The sequence below is a fragment of the Zingiber officinale genome, chromosome 10B (assembly GCF_018446385.1).
Source record: "Zingiber officinale cultivar Zhangliang chromosome 10B, Zo_v1.1, whole genome shotgun sequence".
Classification (NCBI taxonomy): domain Eukaryota; kingdom Viridiplantae; phylum Streptophyta; class Magnoliopsida; order Zingiberales; family Zingiberaceae; genus Zingiber; species Zingiber officinale.
In genome coordinates this window covers 65015761-65033844 of record NC_056005.1, presented here as the reverse complement: position 1 = coordinate 65033844, position 18084 = coordinate 65015761, and the positions used below count along the sequence as shown (strand labels likewise).

The 18084-nt window shown below is 41.6% G+C and overlaps 1 protein-coding gene and 1 pseudogene across 1 annotated transcript; one reads left to right on the top strand and one right to left on the bottom strand.

Moving 5' to 3' along the window:
• Nucleotides 1-2883: 2883 nt before the first annotated feature.
• Nucleotides 2884-2955, bottom strand: LOC122030641 (annotated as a pseudogene).
• Nucleotides 2956-3515: 560 nt separating this feature from the next.
• On the top strand, nucleotides 3516-4406 carry LOC122029169. The gene is made up of 2 exons (XM_042588113.1): nucleotides 3516-3651; nucleotides 3976-4406. The coding sequence occupies exons 1-2, from the start codon at nucleotides 3516-3518 to the stop codon at nucleotides 4404-4406; spliced, it is 567 nt and encodes a 188-aa protein (XP_042444047.1).
• Nucleotides 4407-18084: the final 13678 nt, after the last annotated feature.

Genomic DNA, 18084 nt, shown 5'->3' with positions numbered 1-18084 from the left:
AAGAGAGGAATCTAACTAATATTTTGTTTAATTTTAAACTGTGCTAATACTCTATTTTGCAGGATATATCTTATATTTTCCTACGGACTAACATTTTCTTGTAGGAAGGAATTTGCTGAAAACTAAGGTTCCAGGCACCCGGGATGGTTCCAGGCGCCAGGAGGTTCGAGCGCCCGGGAGGGATCCGGGCGCTCGGAGGTGAAAAATTATCCTCAACGTCATTTCGCCGCATGGAGCTCCCTGGTTGGCTCAGCTATGTCATAATCAGGGTGCCCTGAAGGTTTCAGGCACCCCGAACCTCCTATATAAGGAGGGTCAAGGCTGAAGCTTCAACATCAACTCACGATTCGATCTCTGGTGCTCCTGCAACACTGTTGACAATGCTATGCTTTTTCATTACTATTTTTTCTTGTCAGTATTCTTTTTTTTATTAGCATTCGTGTACTTTAAGTTGTAAACATTTTTAAATTGCTAGTGAATTACCCATCGAAAGAACCCATGTGTGCGGGCCTTTGAGTAGGAGTCACCAAAGGCTCTGAATCAAGTAAATCCTTGTGTTCCCTTTGGCTTGTTTACTTTTCCACTGTGCTTTCTCTTTCAAAAAATTTTAAATATCTATTCACCCCACCCTCTAGCGAAACTCAACGATCCAACATGGACCACGTGGCTCGGCCACTCCGTGAGCTTGATGTGCGCAAATATTATGATCTTTTACGCATGTTTTAGCGCACATTCACTTGACTTATGCACATATATTCTTCACATGATCGCATCTTTTATCTTGTATTCATCATATCTATTGTTTTATTCGAATATCTGCTCTTTGTTTGGTTTTATGTTGACAGGGAAGATTTTCGGAACTTGAACAGAGAGTATTGATGCACCGGAACCAACTAAACAACACAGCCATGCAACCCTGCACGGTCGTGTGGCCAAACAGGAGAGGAACAGTACACGACCGTGCAACCCTGCACAGCCGTGCGACCAAAACAGCAGCCAGTTAGTACACGGCCGTGCAACCCTGCACGGCCATGCCACCCCAAGCAGAGAAGAAGACTTGTACAGTCGTGCACCCCTGCACGGTCGTGCCCTAGGAGACAGAGCCTAAGGACTACACGACCGTGCGACCCTGCACGGCCGTGTAGCCACACTAGAACCGAAGAAGGGCACGGTCGTGCCACCCTTACACAGTCGTGCCGCTGTGGCCAAAACCTAAGCTATAAAAGGGTATTAACCCTTTTTCCCCAAGGGGGAGGCGAGCCGTCAGGGAGAAAAGGATCTTGGATCAATTCTACGTCGTTTTGGACCGTCGTTCAGCGAACTTTCACCACCGCATCGACTCCAGAAGCAGAGAGTTGGATCTGAAGGCCACTCTTCGACATCCGATAAGCATATTCCCTCTTACTTGCTGAGAATTATATGTTTGCCCATACTATGTTTTCAGATATTTCTCTAGAATTCATGGAGTAGATCCCTTGTTCTGGGATTAGGGAGTAGTCATGGTACGGATTGATGTAAAACTCGTATTGTGTTTATACTTGTTGGATGAACATTCATGCTTTGTTTCAATTGCTAATTGCTTACTTTTGATTGTGAAGAACTTGTTAGCTTCATAGAGGATTACCTCTAGATCATATACCCGAGGGGCCCTAGTGACAGGGGTAACCCGTTCATGGACATCTAGGATAGTTCCTTGAGAGGAAAGGCAAATTCTCCCCAAGGGAGCGAGAGACTAGGCTTAGCTTTACTCACTATTCTTAATTTACCAGGTAGAGTCATGTCCTCAAGATTTACCGAGGTGCCCTAGTGACAAGGGTAAACCGTGACAGGACTTCTTAGGTCATTACCCTATTTTGGCACTTAAGAATACCCGCTTAGCTTCCGATAATAGCATGAATAAGGACAGCGAGAGTAAGATAAAACGAGACACATCAATACTACCATGACGAAATCGACCCCCTAGAACTCCTCATCACCAAGTGAATATTTCGACCTTGCGACTCTCGACCTTTCTTTTTCCTTAGCTTATTCAAAACCATTTGTAGTCTAGCTAACCATAAGTGAACGATTGTTAGTTCTTATAGCCAGTCCCTATGGGATCGATATTTTTATTACTGACGATGAATCCGTGTACTTGCGGAAGCGTAACAAGTTTTTGGCGCCGTTGCCAGAGACTGCGTCCATAACACTAGCTAAGTCATATTGGATTAGACTAGGCTTTGTTTTCTTTATTCTCTGCATATATATAAAAAAAATCTACCAATAATAAAATATTTTCACTCTTCTTCCTTACTGCATTCATTTTTTTTTTATTATTTCTTGCTGTCATATTTTCTATCTTGTTCTCTTTTCTTTTGCATGCGTAGAGCTAACCTTTCAGGACAGCTACTACCATTTGTTCCAGAGATTGACAGGACCTTTCTGAGGAGAAGGAATTTACATAAAGCTTTCCAAGAAGCAAAAGAATCCTCAGGAATGGCCGATAAACTGCTGAAAGATTATGTGGCACCATATGCACGAGGGGTCCAATCCAGTATCACCCGACCACCCATCGATGCTAACAACTTTGAGATCAAGCCCGCAGTAATCCGCATGGTCCAGCAAAATCAATTCAGAGGAGGACCACACGAAGACCTGAATCATCATCTAGAGCTATTTTATGAAATTTGTGGCACGATGAAGGTGAATGAGGTTCCTCCAGAATCGGTGAGACTGCTTCTTTTCGGATTTTCTCTGAAAGACAGGGCCAAGCAGTGCCTGAATTCTCTACCAGCAGATAGCATATCGTCTTGGGAGCAATGTGAGCAGAAATTCTTAGACAAGTTCTACCCTCCCAAGCAAGACTGCCCACATGAGGAACCTGATTGCCAGCTTCAAGCAGATAGACTCAGAATCCCTATTTGAAGCCTGGGACCGATTCAAGAGCATGCTGAGACAATGCCCCCATCATGGCCTTGAGAAGTGGCTGGTTCTACACACCTTCTACAATGGAATAAATTATCACACGAAGGTATCATTAGATTCTGTGGCAGGAGGAGCACTGATGAACAAAAGACTTGATGAAGCCAAAGAGAGAATAGAGAATGTGGCACTAAACCACCATCAGTGGGCATCTGAAAGATATAACGGTGCTTTCTCAGGAAATCAGATGAAGGCGTCAGGGAAATTCGAGGTGGATGCATTCACACTCATGTCTGCAAAGCTGGACACCCTGACTAAGAAATTTGAAGCCATGGGCTTGCAACATCTGCGGAAGTACGGACCACGCTAAAGACACTTGCCCCCTTGGGCCAATGCAGGCACAGATAAACCAGCTTGAGCAATGCGATGCAATAACAGGCTACAATCAGATGCAAAACAATCCGTACTCCAACACATACAACCCTGGATGGAGGAACCACCCCAACTTTTCATACCAAAATAATCAGGACCAGGGGCCAGCACATCAGACCTACCAACCTGGAAAGTAGACTCATCAACAGCAGCAACCTACACAGCTGTCTAAGATTGAAAAGATGCTTGAGGAAGAGCTCTCGGAACAAAAGGAGATGAGGAGCGAGATCAAACAACTGACTCTGAGGCTGGAGAACTCAGAAAAACACCAGAAGATGCAAGACAGCCAGATAGCTCAGTCCGTCTCGAGAGCACAGGGTACATTCCCAGGGAAATCAGATTTAAATTCAGTGGAACATTGCAATCGCATTGAGCTGCGGAGCGGACATACTGTGGGAAACCCCTAAATCATGACTCAAATGGAGCTTGACTCAGAAAAGGAACCCACTCCCCTAATGCCCAATCAGACACAAAACAAGGATGGAGAAGTGGTTACTAAAAAAATTGAAGAAGCTCTTCAGACTACCCCATAAAATTGCACGATTCCTTTTCCTCAAAAGCTTATAGCATCCCAAAGGGATGAAGAGTCCCACCGGTTTCTGAAAAAAGTCAAAGAGCTTTGAATTGAAGTACCATTGTTAGATGCGCTACACCAGATGCCGAAGTTCGTAAAATTTTTAAAGGGAATCTTATCCAATAGAAGGCAGAAAGACGACTTCGAGACTGTAGCATTGACAAAGAATTGCAGCGCCCTCCTTATGGCGAATCCTCCACCCAAGCTTCAGGACCCAGGAAGTCTCTCCATACCGTGCAAAATTGGTTCTGAACTTATACCAAGAGCTTTCTGTGACTTGGGAGCCAGTGTCAGCCTGCTCCCGCACTCTCTATGCAAGAAGCTGGGTTTCCAGAACATTAAATTGACCACGATGGCACTGCAACTAGTTGACTATTCATGCAGGTACCCGATGGGAATAGTGGAGAATGTGCCAGTTGAAGTAGGTGGATGCATAGTTCCTACAGATTTAATTATCTTGGACATGGAAGAAGATCCCAAGATATCAATCATCCTTTAAAGACTATTCCTTGCCACGGCTGGAGCCATCATCGATGTAAAAATCCATAAGTTATCCTTGGAGATCGACAAGGGAAAGATTGAATTTGATTGTCCAATTTTTCCATATGCAACCCCTCTTCTCAGGGAAATTCTCACAAAATCAGCATATACAAAGAAGGGGAGTACGGTTTCTATGAGAGTTCCCCTCCAACAAGCAGTAAGAAATACATCTGTCCTGCATGAGCGAAACTGAAGGCGCGGGCTAGAGCATCAACCCTAGAAGGAGAGCCGTCCTCCAATGGGTTCAGCACACACTGACTGAAACGGGGTCGAGCTATAACCTAAAACAAGCACTTCTTGGGAGGCAACCCAAGGGTTTTCTTTTCATTTCGATTTAATGTCTCGTCATCCATTTTATTTCCTTTTATTTCTTTAAGTAGATTCAATCAAGTAGCATTACTTAATTCGTGTTCATTTTCAGGATGTGCATAATCTCCACGAGCTGGTCGTGAGCGTTTCATGGGTGTGGAGGCATCAGAGGAGCCAAAACAACAGAGGACGAGTCATCCCGCGCTTAAAGGAGGTGGTCGTGCGACCCTGCACGACCGTGCGGAGCTTGTAGAGAAGCAGAAGCCACTGGTCGTGCACCCTTGCACGGTCGTGTGGCTAGTGCATAGAAGAAAAGGAAAGTAGTCGTGCTATTCGACATGGCCGTGCAGGAGAGTCCATAGAGGAGGAAGCCCTGGGCCATGCCATTCGGCACGGCCGTGCGAGCCTGGACGAGGGGAGGAAAGAAGAGGGCGTGTCATTCAGCACGGTCGTGCAATCTGATCTAACCCGACCGTGTCTATAAGACACGGTCGTGCCCCATCCCGTGCGGTGTCGCCTACACCCTACAAGAAACCCTATCCTCTACCATCTTCTCTCCCAAAACCCTTCCCCTCCCCAATGTTGGTGCAGTAAGCATCCGACGATCGAACCTCAGTTTTGATAATGGCAAAGGGATTCAAAGTTAAGATTCCTTGTTATCTAACGTGGTTAAATAAGGTTTCAGGAAAGTCCTAACTGCGGTTAGGCAAGAGAAAATCCTAAGGGGAGGTAACCTTAGGTCCTAGGGGGTGGTAACCTTAGGTGAAGGAAAATCCTAAGGGGGGGGTAACCTTAGGTCCTAGGGGGTGGTAACCCTAGGTGAAGGAAAATCCTAAGGGGGGTAACCTTAGGTCCTAGGGGTTGGTAACCCTAGGTGAAGGAAAATCCTAAGGGGGGGCAACCTTAGGTCCTAGGGGGCGGTAACCCTAGGTGGAGGAAAATCCTAGGGGGCGGTAACCCTAGGTGGAGGAAAACCCTAAGGGGTAACAAACTTAGGTCCTAGGGGGCGGTAACCTTAGGTCCTAGGGGGTGGTAACCCTAGGTGGAGAAAAACCCTAGGGGGCGATAACCCTAGGTCCTAGGGGGTGGTAACCCTAGGCGGAAAGTCCAGTCAGTCTGGAGGATTGGACTGGCATCAGGTAATCTCTCCTGAGGGGAGTAGGTGAGGACGCGTTCCCTGTAGAGGGAACAGTAGGCGTCGGGTCGACCTAGGGTTTCCGGTTGGAAATCCGAAGCCAGACCCGGACAGTCCGGAGACTGTCGTAATATTCTTTATTATTTGTGCTGTTATTTTATGCTAACCTGGTGTTGCGGGATGTTGTTTGGGACTAACATATCTTGCAGGTACAGAATAACGATGATTTGCCTCGGATGAACAGTATCCGAGGCGCCTCCATGGAGCTTGGAGGCGCCTCGGGTGAAAAGGATGACCTTGCTGCGAAAGTTCATCGAAGGCGCCTTCATGGGAGTATAAGGCGCCTTGGAAGGCGCCTTGAGAAGGCTATAAGGCGCCTTGAATGGATGAAGTTCGACCAGATCAGATTTGATCCACGCGGAAGACTTGGCAGCATGGAGGCGCCTTGAACAGCCTTCAAGCCGCCTTGAACACCCTTTATAAGGGGGTTTCGACCAGCACCTGAATCAATCAAGTTTAAAGTTATTCCAGTGCTGCGTGCTGCTCAAAACAACGAATATCAAGTGATCTCTCATCAATGTGCTGCTCCAAAAGACACTCCGAAGTGCTGCTACAAGTGCCCGACGACCCGAAGCTTCAGATTTAGCATTTCTTGTTGTCGGTATAATACTTATAGCTTTTAATTGTACTCATAATTGTAATCTTTTAACGAGCTTATAGTTGTTGCCCACCGGAAGCGATCAAGGATCGCGGGCCTTCGAGTAGGAGTCGTCACAGGCTCCGAACGAAGTAAATCTCTGTGTCCTTCTGTTTGTGTTTGTTTGTTTTTAATTCCGCTGCTTTAATTACTCTAACGCTGTTTTCGATTCTGATACGTACAAAATAGCCACGAGCGCTATTCACCCCCCCCCCCCTCTAGCGCGTCTCGATCCAACAATTGGTATCAGAGCGGGGTCGCTTTGAACTGGTGCAACCACCATTCAAGCATTTTTTCGTGGCTTTGTCGTGTTTATACGCCTTTCGTTTTTTCCCTCCAAAATTATTTTCGAAAAATACATTTTCTTCCTTTCACGATTTATTAGTATTGATAAAATATTGAATTTGACAAAATTTGAAATAATATTTTTAAATATTTTTTTAATAATATTTTATTATTTTTTCTTGAAACTCGTAAATTTCTTTTTCTATCCTTCTACCACACTACTAATCCAGGATTAAGTCCTGGGATAAGTTTTTTGCTCAATTTTTCGTGCAAGATTCAATGGCTCTCCAAGAAGGCTATAGCACCACTCGACCACCGCTCTTCTCCGGCGAAGACTTCGGCTACTGGAAAGGTCGAATGGAGTCGTACCTACAAACCGAGTTCGATGTCTGGATGATCACCAAGACCGGGCTCGAAATACCAACTGACGGCGCTGGCATGCCACTACCGTTCGAGAACTGGGACGCGCATATACAGTTCAGTGCGGCTTAACGAATAAGGAGCTGATTCGCGCCGGCCTATTCTCAAGCGCCAGGGAGCTGTGGGAGAATCTGATTCAGTTACACGAAGGTACCCAAGTAAGTAAGCATAATTTAATAGACGATTTATTTGAATTAGATGAACAGTATGATACTACTTCGGTCGAGGAAGGTATTACATTGGTTGCAGGTACAAGCAAGACAGAGGAAGCTAGAAAGAAAAAGATGAAGAAAGTGTTAAAGGCAACATGGTCCGAGTCATCAGACGAATCTGAATCCGATGAAGAAGAACAAGCAAGCCTCCTCGCTCTACCAGTACTAGCACATGTTGAAACAGAGTCCGAGTTCGAGTCCGATTCAGAAATCGAGAGCGAATCAGACACCGAGTCCGAGCGAAGCCATGGATCCGTATCCGTTTCAGAAGGACCCAAAACCACTGTAAGTGCTTTAATGTCTAGTATTAACTTAGATGACTCACAAAATTTAATTCCATACTTGCTTAAGAAGTTGGCTAAATCCAACGTCCGGGTTAAGTCGCTCCAAAAGGAGGTAACAACCCTTAAGGAAGCGACTGACTCGAGTTCTTTAACTGAGTCAGTTCAAATTGGAAGTTCAACTCAACTCCAACAACTTGAGGAAGAAAATTCCAATCTGAAAGCTCAAATTAAAGAACCCAAGAACACATTGGAACGGTTCACCTTGGGTACCAAGAATCTGGATCTGATTCTTGGAAAACAGCGAGCCGTTTACAACAAAGCCGGACTTGGATTTAAGACCAAAACGAAATACAAATCGTATTTATCATTAGTTAATAGAAATAATATAAAGGTAGTCCAAGCATGGGTCCCCAAGTCCAAATTGATCAATCAAGTTGGACTTGGCCAATACTGGGATCCGAATGATCAAATACACTACCTCGATAGACCATATCGAGGCCATGATCCAAGGGGAGCAAAAAGAAAAACGATATTAATCAAACTAACTTAATTCAAAATTCAAAATTAAAAAATTTAAATTTAAAAATTCAAAATTAAATTCAAAATTCAAATTACAAATTCTAAATTTGAAATTAAAATAAAATTCAAAAATCAAATTACAAATTCTAAATTCGAAATTAAAATAAAATTCAAAAATTCAAAAATGAAATTACAAATTCTAAATTCGAAATTAAATTAAAATTCAAAAATTCAAAATTTAAATTATAAATTCAAAATTCGAAATTAAATTAAAATTCAAAAATTCAAAATTCAAATTACAAATTCAAAATTTAAAATTAAATTAAAATTCAAAAATTCAAAAGTCAATAGAAGGAGGATCCAGAATAGCTGGCACCCCCAACTAAATTATCCGACTGGGTAACTGAACTTAATCTACCCGGAATGGGTAAACAAGAGTAGACTACCCGGCAGGGTAATTAAGGTTAGATAAATGGGCGAGGTTTAACTTGACCCACGGTACTGGTGAAGTTTTTGGATGATAGTACGTTAGGGAAGCTTGGGCATCGCATGTCTTGGAAGATATGACTTCGACCTGGTGCATTTGGCCAAGTGGAACTGACCGAAGCTACCCTTAAATGGATCCTAACTAGTTAGACCAAGGTTTAGTATTAAGTTCAGTGGGTAGGACTATTTGGAAAACCTCGAAGACATGGTTACTTTAATGAGTTCCTTGTGACTCACCATAATCCAGAAGTTTATCCCAAGAATGCTTACTTGTTGAACCCAAAACTAAATCTAAATCTAACACAAAGTTAAACCAAATCCTTAAATTGAACCTCAATTCATCTCACAAAAATTATAGGATTACCTGATTGAAAACTTAGATCGGGTGAGATGACTAAGGAATTTAAAATTCAAATTAAACTCATAACTATAATTCTATAATCAATTAATCAATTTGAAAAATCTTTAAAGAAAAAAACATTTTAAACTTAATTTCAAAATCATTTTAAAACCTTTTCAAAAATTAATTTTAAAATCTTTCAAAATTATTTCAAAATCATTTTAAATAATTTCAAAATCATTTCAAAATCATTTTAAACTTAATTTCAAAATCATTTAAAAATTCTTTTCAAAAATCATTTTAAAACCTTTTTCAAAACTTAATTTCGAAATCATTTTAAAATCTTTTCAAAACTTAATTTCGAAATCATTTTAAAATCTTTTCAAAAATCATTTTAAAATCTTTTCAAAACTTAATTTCAAAATCATTTTAAAATCTTCTCAAAAATCATTTTAAAATCTTTTTCAAAACTTCATTTCAAAATCATTTTAAACTTAATTTCAAAATCATTTTAAAACCTTTTCAAAAATTAATTTCAAAATCCTTTCAAAAATTAATTCCAAAATCATTTTAAAAATATGGTTCAAAATTATTTGAAATTCAAAACTTATGTTTTATATCAACTGCAAAGACAACTCCATCTCACACTCACTGATATGCTAAACATGCTTGTTAATCTAGAATGAGTGAGATGGAAAATTAGAAAATAATTTTTTAACCTCTCATGCTTGAACTCCTGAACTCAAAAATTTATTAAGGCATTAATTAAGGGGGAGTGATTTTGAGTCGGTTCTAAAATTAGTTTTTCTTTAAAATTTTTAACTTGACCTTAAAAACTATTTTTGGCATATCTTCAAAAATTCAAGCTATTTTTAACTTAGCTTTAAAATTAAAATTATTTATGACCTGACTTTTAAATTATAACTCCTCTATAAGCTAAATGTTTTCAAAGCTGAGTACTTAATTAAGTTTTCTCTAACTAAACTTAGTTAAATTATTTTCTAAACTTAGCTACTTGGCAAGATATTTTCTCAACGCAATCATTTTTACGCTGAAAACATAGCTAAGTATTTTCAAATATAGCTAAATATTTTTTTTCAAAAACATTTAGCTAAGTACTTTTTAAAGTGTTTAAAACAAAAAACAAATTTAGCTAAGTATCTCTCAAAGCAATTGTTTTCAAATGCTAAGTTCTGCTGAAAATGCTAAGTATTTTCCAAAGCATTCTCAAAATTTCATCAAAATAATTTTTTTAAAAAAACTAAATCTTTTTGAAATCACAAAAATTTGCTAAGTTACTGTTTAAAGACAAAATAACTTTATCTCAGCTAAAAGTATCTCTCAAACTAAAGGAAGAATTTGCTTTCAAAATTATGATTTCACCTATCTAAAAGTCTTACAAGAAAAACTAAGTGTTTATCAAAAGTAAATTAAAAGATTGGAAGATAAGATTGAAAATTATCTTTGAAAGTTAAGCTAAGGCCCAGATTTTCTTCACTCTCTTGGGTATTTTGATATATGGCAAAGGGGGAGAGTAGGAAGAAATTCAAAGAATATTATAAATTAAAATTAAAATGAAAATTGTGTTGTGAATGTGCCTATGCTTTATTTATGCCTGTGCTTATTTATGCGTATCTTTATTGCATTTTTACTTAACTTCGAATTTTGGTTGCCATAATCAAAAAGGGGGAGATTGTTGGTGCAGTAAGCATCCGACAATCGAACCTCAGTTTTGATAATGGCAAAGGGATTCAAAGTTAAGATTCCTTGTTATCTAACGTGGTTAAATAAGGTTTCAGGAAAGTCCTAACTGCGGTTAGGCAAGGGAAAATCCTAGGGGGGGTAACCTTAGGTCCTAGGGGGTGGTAACCTTAGGTGAAGGAAAATCCTAAGGGGGGGTAACCTTAGGTCCTAGGGGGTGGTAACCCTAGGTGAAGGAAAATCCTAAGGGGGGGTAACCTTAGGTCCTAGGGGGTGGTAACCCTAGGTGAAGGAAAATCCTAAGGGGGGGGGGGGGGGGCAACCTTAGGTCCTAGGGGGCGGTAACCCTAGGTGGAGGAAAATCCTAGGGGGCGGTAACCCTAGGTGGAGGAAAACCCTAAGGGGCAGCAACCTTAGGTCCTAGGGGGCGGTAACCCTAGGTGGAGGAAAATCCTAAGGGGCGGCAACCTTAAGTCCTAGGGGGTGGTAACCCTAGGTGGAGAAAACCCCTAGGGGCGGTAACCCTAGGTCCTAGAGGGTGGTAACCCTACGCGGAAAGTCCAGTCGGTCTGGAGGACCGGACTGGCATCAGGTAATCTCTCCTGAGGGGAGTAGGTGAGGACGTGTTCCCTGTAGAGGGAACAGTAGGCGTCGGGTCGACCTAGGGTTTCCGGTTGGAAATCCGAAGTCAGACCCGGACAGTCCGGAGACTGTCGTAATATTCTTTATTATTTGTGCTGTTATTTTGTGCTAACCTGGTGTTGCAGGATGTTGTTTGGGACTAACATATCTTGCCGGTACAGAATAACGATGATTTACCTCGGATGAACAGTATCCGAGGCGCCTCCGTGGAGCTTGGAGGCGCCTCGGGTGCAAAGGATGACCTGGCTGTGAAAGTTCATCGAAGGCGCCTTCATGGGAGTATAAGGCGCCTTGGAAGGCGCCTTGAGAAGGCTATAAGGTGCCTTGAATGGATGAAGTTCGACCAGATGAGATTTGATCCACGCGGAAGACTAGGCAGCATGGAGGCGCCTTGAACAGCCTTCAAGCCGCCTTGAACACCCTTTATAAGGGGGTTTCGACCAGCACCTGAATCAATCATGTTTGAAGTTATTCCAGTGTTGCGTGCTGCTCAAAACAACGAATATCAAGTGATCTCTCATCAACGTGCTGCTCCAAAAGACACTCCGAAGTGCTGCTACAAGTGCCCGACGACCCGAAGCTTCAGATTTAGCATTTCTTGTTGTCGGTATAATACTTATAGCTTTTAATTGTACTCATAATTGTAATCTTTTAATGAGCTTATAGTTGTTTCCCACCGGAAGCGATCAAGGATCGCGGGCCTTCGAGTAGGAGTCGTCACAGGCTCCGAACGAAGTAAATCTCTATGTCCTTCTATTTGTGTTTGTTTGTTTTTAATTCTGCTGCTTTAATTACTCTAACGCTGTTTTCGATTCCGATACGTACAAAATAGCCACGAGCGCTATTCCCCCCCCCCCCCCCCCTCTAGCGCGTCTCGATCCAACACCCAATACACCTCATCTAACCAAAATTTCTCCCACTAGAGTCCACTTTTCCTTAGATCTACATCGAGATCTAACACATTCCCAAGCCAAAACTTTGGAAAAAGAAGCTAATCCCCTATTCCTCCTCTCCCCTGCTCCTATCCTCAAGGACTTATCTCCATGGAATATTGGGATTTTCGAGCCACAAAAACCGCTTTTGGCATTGCGGAAACCCTGAAGTCCCATGCCACCGGATCCGTGCGAAGATAAAAAGAAGAAAAAAAAATTCGTGTACATGTTTTCTAACCTAGATCTACACTAGATCTACATGTTAAGGAGTTTATACCTTTGATGCGAAGCCCTTCGCTTATCCCGCTCGTCCAATGTTCGCTGGATCTCAAGGGTGTCAAGTGAACACCCCTCTATGTGTATCCACACGAACAAAAAAAGTGGAGAAGAAACCTTAGAGTGTGCTAGCACTCATGGAGGTTTCGGCCAAGGAGGAGGAGAGGGAGAAAGATGAGAGGAGGAAGAAGATGACTTAAATGAGTTTACACAATTGTAACTCATGGAATAAAGTGGTCGGCCACCTTAGAAAGAGGTTATATACCTCCATGGGATACAAGAGTAACAACTCTTGATCTCCCTCATGAGGTGGCACACACATGTGCTAACATTGATGATGTGGAACATCATCATTGGCCAACACTATGCCAACTCACAAATGAGGTGGCAATGGTCAAGTCAAACTTGACCTTCCATCTTCCCTTCTCAAGTCAAGTCAAACTTGAACTCTTCTCTCCCATGGTTGATCAAATCTAACCATTAGTTCAAGTCAATTTTAATTTAATGAATCTCATTCATTGAATTAAATTAACTCAATGAATCCAAGTCCAAATTAGACTCATTTAATACATGAACCAAATTGAGTCCAACTCAATTAGTCTAATTTAGATTACTCTTAATCCAATTTGGTTCATCACATGAACCTAATCCTCTAGGTACATCAAATGAACCTAATCTCCATCTAATTGCCCTCTGTGTGTAATCCTATAGGTTCTTGTAACGTTGACAATGCTTCTAAACCCATTTAGAAGAATAAGTAATGAGCGGTATCTAGCAACACATCATTACTACCCAAGTTACAAGAATGTTGAGATCCAACATCACCTTGTGACTACTAATTGTGACTCTTCACAATATATGACAAGTGTCCTTCTATCCTTGACACCTAGATTGATCAATGTGAGGCATAGACCGTGTCATCCTCTAATCAATCTAAATCTTGAACTCTAAGTAGACTCACTATAATCAAATGAGCTCAATATCTCATATTGACTCACTTGGGCATGGTCATGCACTTAGTGGTCTCACTCTATCAAAAATAACGATGTCACTCCCGGTATATAGGAGGGATAGATCTCATCTACATCACTCAAATCCCTCCGCATAATTTGTTACATACCCAGTAATCGTCTTTATAGTCCACCCATTTACGGGCGAAGTTTGATGAAGCCAAAGTATGCAACTCCTTATGTAGGGAACCATAGTAACTTCAGGTCCAAGGACTAATAGTCATACTAATAGCCACATAAGAAAGTATATGACACTAATATAATGATCTATGATACTTTCTTATGGCGTGTCATTCAGTATAATTCTCCAATGCATACCCATGTGTCAACTTGATATCTCTATATCCATGACTTGTGAGATCAAGTCATCGAGTTGATCTACATGCTAGTCTCATCGCATTAAAATTGTCCCTGAATTTTAATACTTGACTAGGAATGATTATGAGTAGTGTTCCATATATCATCTCACTATCGATTCAATCAATCGATTGATATAGCTCAGAACATTCTACTCAAGGACGCTACTATACTTAGTTATTTGGCACCAATACAAGTAAGTATAATAACCAAACAAATTCCTTTATATACATAGGAATATGATACGATGAGTCCATACAACAATCATCATATGATTGGCTCTAGGGCTCTAACTAACAATCTCCCACTAGCACTAGTGTCAATTAGTGTAGGCTCTAAGGCCCAATGACCTAGTGTGACCATCATGTTTCTTTGTGCCAAAGCCTTGGTCAAGGGATCTGCGATGTTAGCCTCTGTGGGTACTCTGCAAATCTTCACATCTCCTCTATCGATGATCTCTTGTATGAGATGGAAGCGTCGTAGTATGTGTTTGGTACGCTGGTGTGAGCGAGGTTCCTTAGCCTGTGCAATTGCTCCATTGTTGTCACAATAGAGCTCTATCGGATCGGCTATGCTAGGAACCACCCCAAGCTCAGTAATGAACTTGCGGATCCAAATTGCCTCCTTTGCTGCTTCTGATGCAGGAATATACTTGGCCTTTGTTGAAGCATCAGCAACTGTGTCCTGCTTTGAACTCTTCCAGCTCACAGCACCACCATTCAAGAAAAACACGAACCCAGACTGCGATCTACAATCATCCTGGTCAGTTTGGAAGCTGGCATCACTATAACCCTTACAGCTAGCTCGTCATCACCTCCATATATCAAGAAATATTCGTTAGTCCTTCTCAAGAACTTAAGAATATTCTTGACTGCTATCCAGTGACTTTCACCTAGATCTGACTGGTATCTGCTCATCATGCTCAAAGCATACGAGACATTAGGACGAGTACAGAGCATGGTGTACATGATAGATCCTATGGTTGAAGCATAAGGGATCTGTTCCACGCGGTCTCTCTCCTCTCTAGAAGAGAGACTTTGAGTCTTCGAAAGACTCACACCATGTGACATCGACAGAAATCCTTTCTTGGAATTCTGCATGGCAAACCGTAGTAATACCTTGTCAATATATGTACTCTGACTTAGGCCAAGCAATCTCTTAGATCTATCTCTATAGATCTTTTTGCCTAGAATGCAGGCTGCTTCACCTAAGTCCTTCATTGAGAAACAATTCCCTAGCCAAGTCTTTACAGACTACAGCAAAGGGATGTCGTTCCCAATGAGTAGTATGTCATCCACATACAATACAAGGAAGATAACTGTGTTCCCTACAACCTTCTTGTAGACACAAGGTTCATCTTCATTCTTGATGAAATCAAACTGTTTGATTGCATCATTGAATCGAAGATTCCAGCTCCGAGAAGCTTGCTTTAGTCCATAAATGGACTTATGCAGCTTGCATACTCTGCCAGTATGTTGTGGATCTACAAAACCCTCAGGTTGTGTCATGTACACATCCTCGAGCAGGTTTCCATTCAGAAACGCGGTTTTGACATCCATCTGCCAGATCTCATAATCATGGTATGTTGCAATAGCAAGCATGATCCAAATGGACTTAAACATCGCTACTAGAGAAAAGGTTTCATCATAGTCAATACCATGAATTTGCTTGAAACCTTTAGCTACCAGATGACCCTTATATATAAGTCCATCCATATCAGTCTTTCTCTTAAAGACCCGCTTACACCCAAAGTGTTTTACCCCTACAGGTGGATCAACCAAAGTCCATACTTGGTTAGTGTACATGGATTCCATTTCGGATCTCATGGCCTCTAGCCATTTCTCAGAATCTGGTCTCATCACAGCTTCCTGATTGGAGGTAGGCTCATTCTCAATGAGCATAGCGTCATCATGGTCAGACAAGAGAAATGAGTATATCTCAGGCTGACGATGTACCCTATAAGACTTGCGAAGAGGTATGTCTACTTGAACTGGTTGTTGTTCCTCAACTCCTTGTGGAACAATCTCATCATCCACAACACTTTGTGGTTCCAGTTCAACTTCCATCAAGGCTTCAGTGCTATGGTCCATATCTTGAACTTCTTCAAGATTGAACGTACTCCCACTAGTTTTTCTAGAAACAAAGTCTCTTTCTAGAAAAACCCCAGTCTTAGCCACAACTACTTTGTGTTGACTGGGAATGTAGAAGTAATATCCCTTCGTTTCCTTGGGATATCCTATAAAATAGCACTTATCAGATTTGGGTCCCAATTTGTCTGAGACTTGACGTCGAACGTAAGCCTCACAATCCCAAATCCTCATAAAAGACACCTGGGCATCTCTCCTAGTCCATATCCTATATGGTGTATTTATCACAGCCTTGGATGGAACACGGTTGAGTATGAAGGCTGCTGTGTCTAGAGCATAGCCCCAAAGTGAGATAGGAAGATCTGTGTGACTCATCATAGACCATACCATATCTAATAGGGTACGATTCCTCCTTTTAGATACACCATTCCACTGTGGTGTTCCAAGAGGAGTGAGTTGGGATAGATCCCACACTCAGCTAGATAGTCACGAAACTCATGACTAAGGTATTCTCCACCTCGATCTGATCGAAGTATCTTAATACTCTTACCAAGCTGAGTTTGTACTTCATTCTTGAATGCTTTGAACTTTTCAAAAGATTCTGACTTATGTGTCATCAAATACATATAACCATATCTACTGAAGTCATCAGTAAATGTAATGAAGTACCTATAACCACCTCTAGCAGCGACATTGAAAGGTCCACATACATCACTATGTATAAGTCCTAACAAGCCAGTCAGTCTCTCGCTGTGTCCACTAAAGGGAGTCTTGGTTATCTTGCCCAGTAGGCATGACTCGCATGTCTCATATGATTCAAAATCAAATGAGTCCAGTAAACCATCTTTATGGAGCTGGGATAAGCATTTGTCATTTATATGACTTAAGCGACAGTGCCAGAGATAGGTTTGGTTCATTTCATTTCATTTGAACCTCTTGGTATTTATGTTATAGATGGGGTTCTCTAAGTCTAGAATGTAGAGTCCGTTCATCAGAGGTGCACTACAATAGAACATATCATTTAAATAAACTGAAAAATATTTGTTCTTTATTATAAATGAAAAATCTTTCTTGTCCAAACAAGAAACTGAAATTAGGTTCTTAGTAAGAGCAGACACATAACAACATTCATCTAGTTCTAGTACAAGCCCAGATAGCAGAGATAGATGGTAAGTGCCTACAGCAACAGCAGCAACCCGTGGTCCACCTCGCCCTTCGTCAATGCCCTGCTATTTCTCAACGCCTGCACATTAGTACAAATGTGAGAAGCACATCCGGTATCTAATACTCATGATAAAGAAATAGAGAGATTAACTTCTATAACATATATAACTGAAGTAGAAGTCTCACTTCTCTTCTTCTTAAGATCTTCCAGGTAGACTTTACAGTTCCTCTTCCAGTGCCCGGTCTGACCGTAGTGGAAGCAGGTAGCATCCTTGGTGACCCCTCCTTTGGGTTTCAGTGCCTTACCTTTGCCCTTGGCTTGGGACTTTCCCTTACCTTTAGGCTTTCCCTTGCCTTTGCCCTTTTGCACCATCAAAATGGAGTTGGGCTTAACTTTCTTAAGGTTGATCTCATCAGTTCTCAACATACTCAGAAGCTCAGGCAGTGACTTGTCAATTTCATTCATGTTGTAGTTCATGACGAATTGACTGTAGCTCTCTAGCAAGGATTGCAAGACCAAATCAGTGGCTAGCTCTTGGCCAAGGGGGAATCCCAACCTCTGTAGGTTTTCTATGTACCCAATCATCTTGAGTACATATGGACCTACGAGAGTCCCGTCTTGCATCTCGCACTGAAACAGTGCCTTAGAGATCTCGAATCTCTCTTGCCTAGCTTGTCCTTGATATAGTTGACAAAGATGTTCAACTATATCATAAGCACCCATCAACTCGTGTTGCTTCTGAAGCTCAGAGTTCATGGTCACGAGAATAAGATAGGACAC

What these genes read in the sequence shown, in the direction of transcription:
- LOC122029169 (XM_042588113.1), top strand. Translation starts at nt 3,516, where the DNA reads ATGCTTGAGGAAGAGCTCTCGGAACAAAAGGAGATGAGGAGCGAGATC. An exon ending in GTCCGTCTCGAGAGCACAGG is followed by an intron (nt 3,652 to 3,975) that starts GTACATTCCCAG and finishes TACCATTGTTAG; the next exon opens with ATGCGCTACACCAGATGCCG.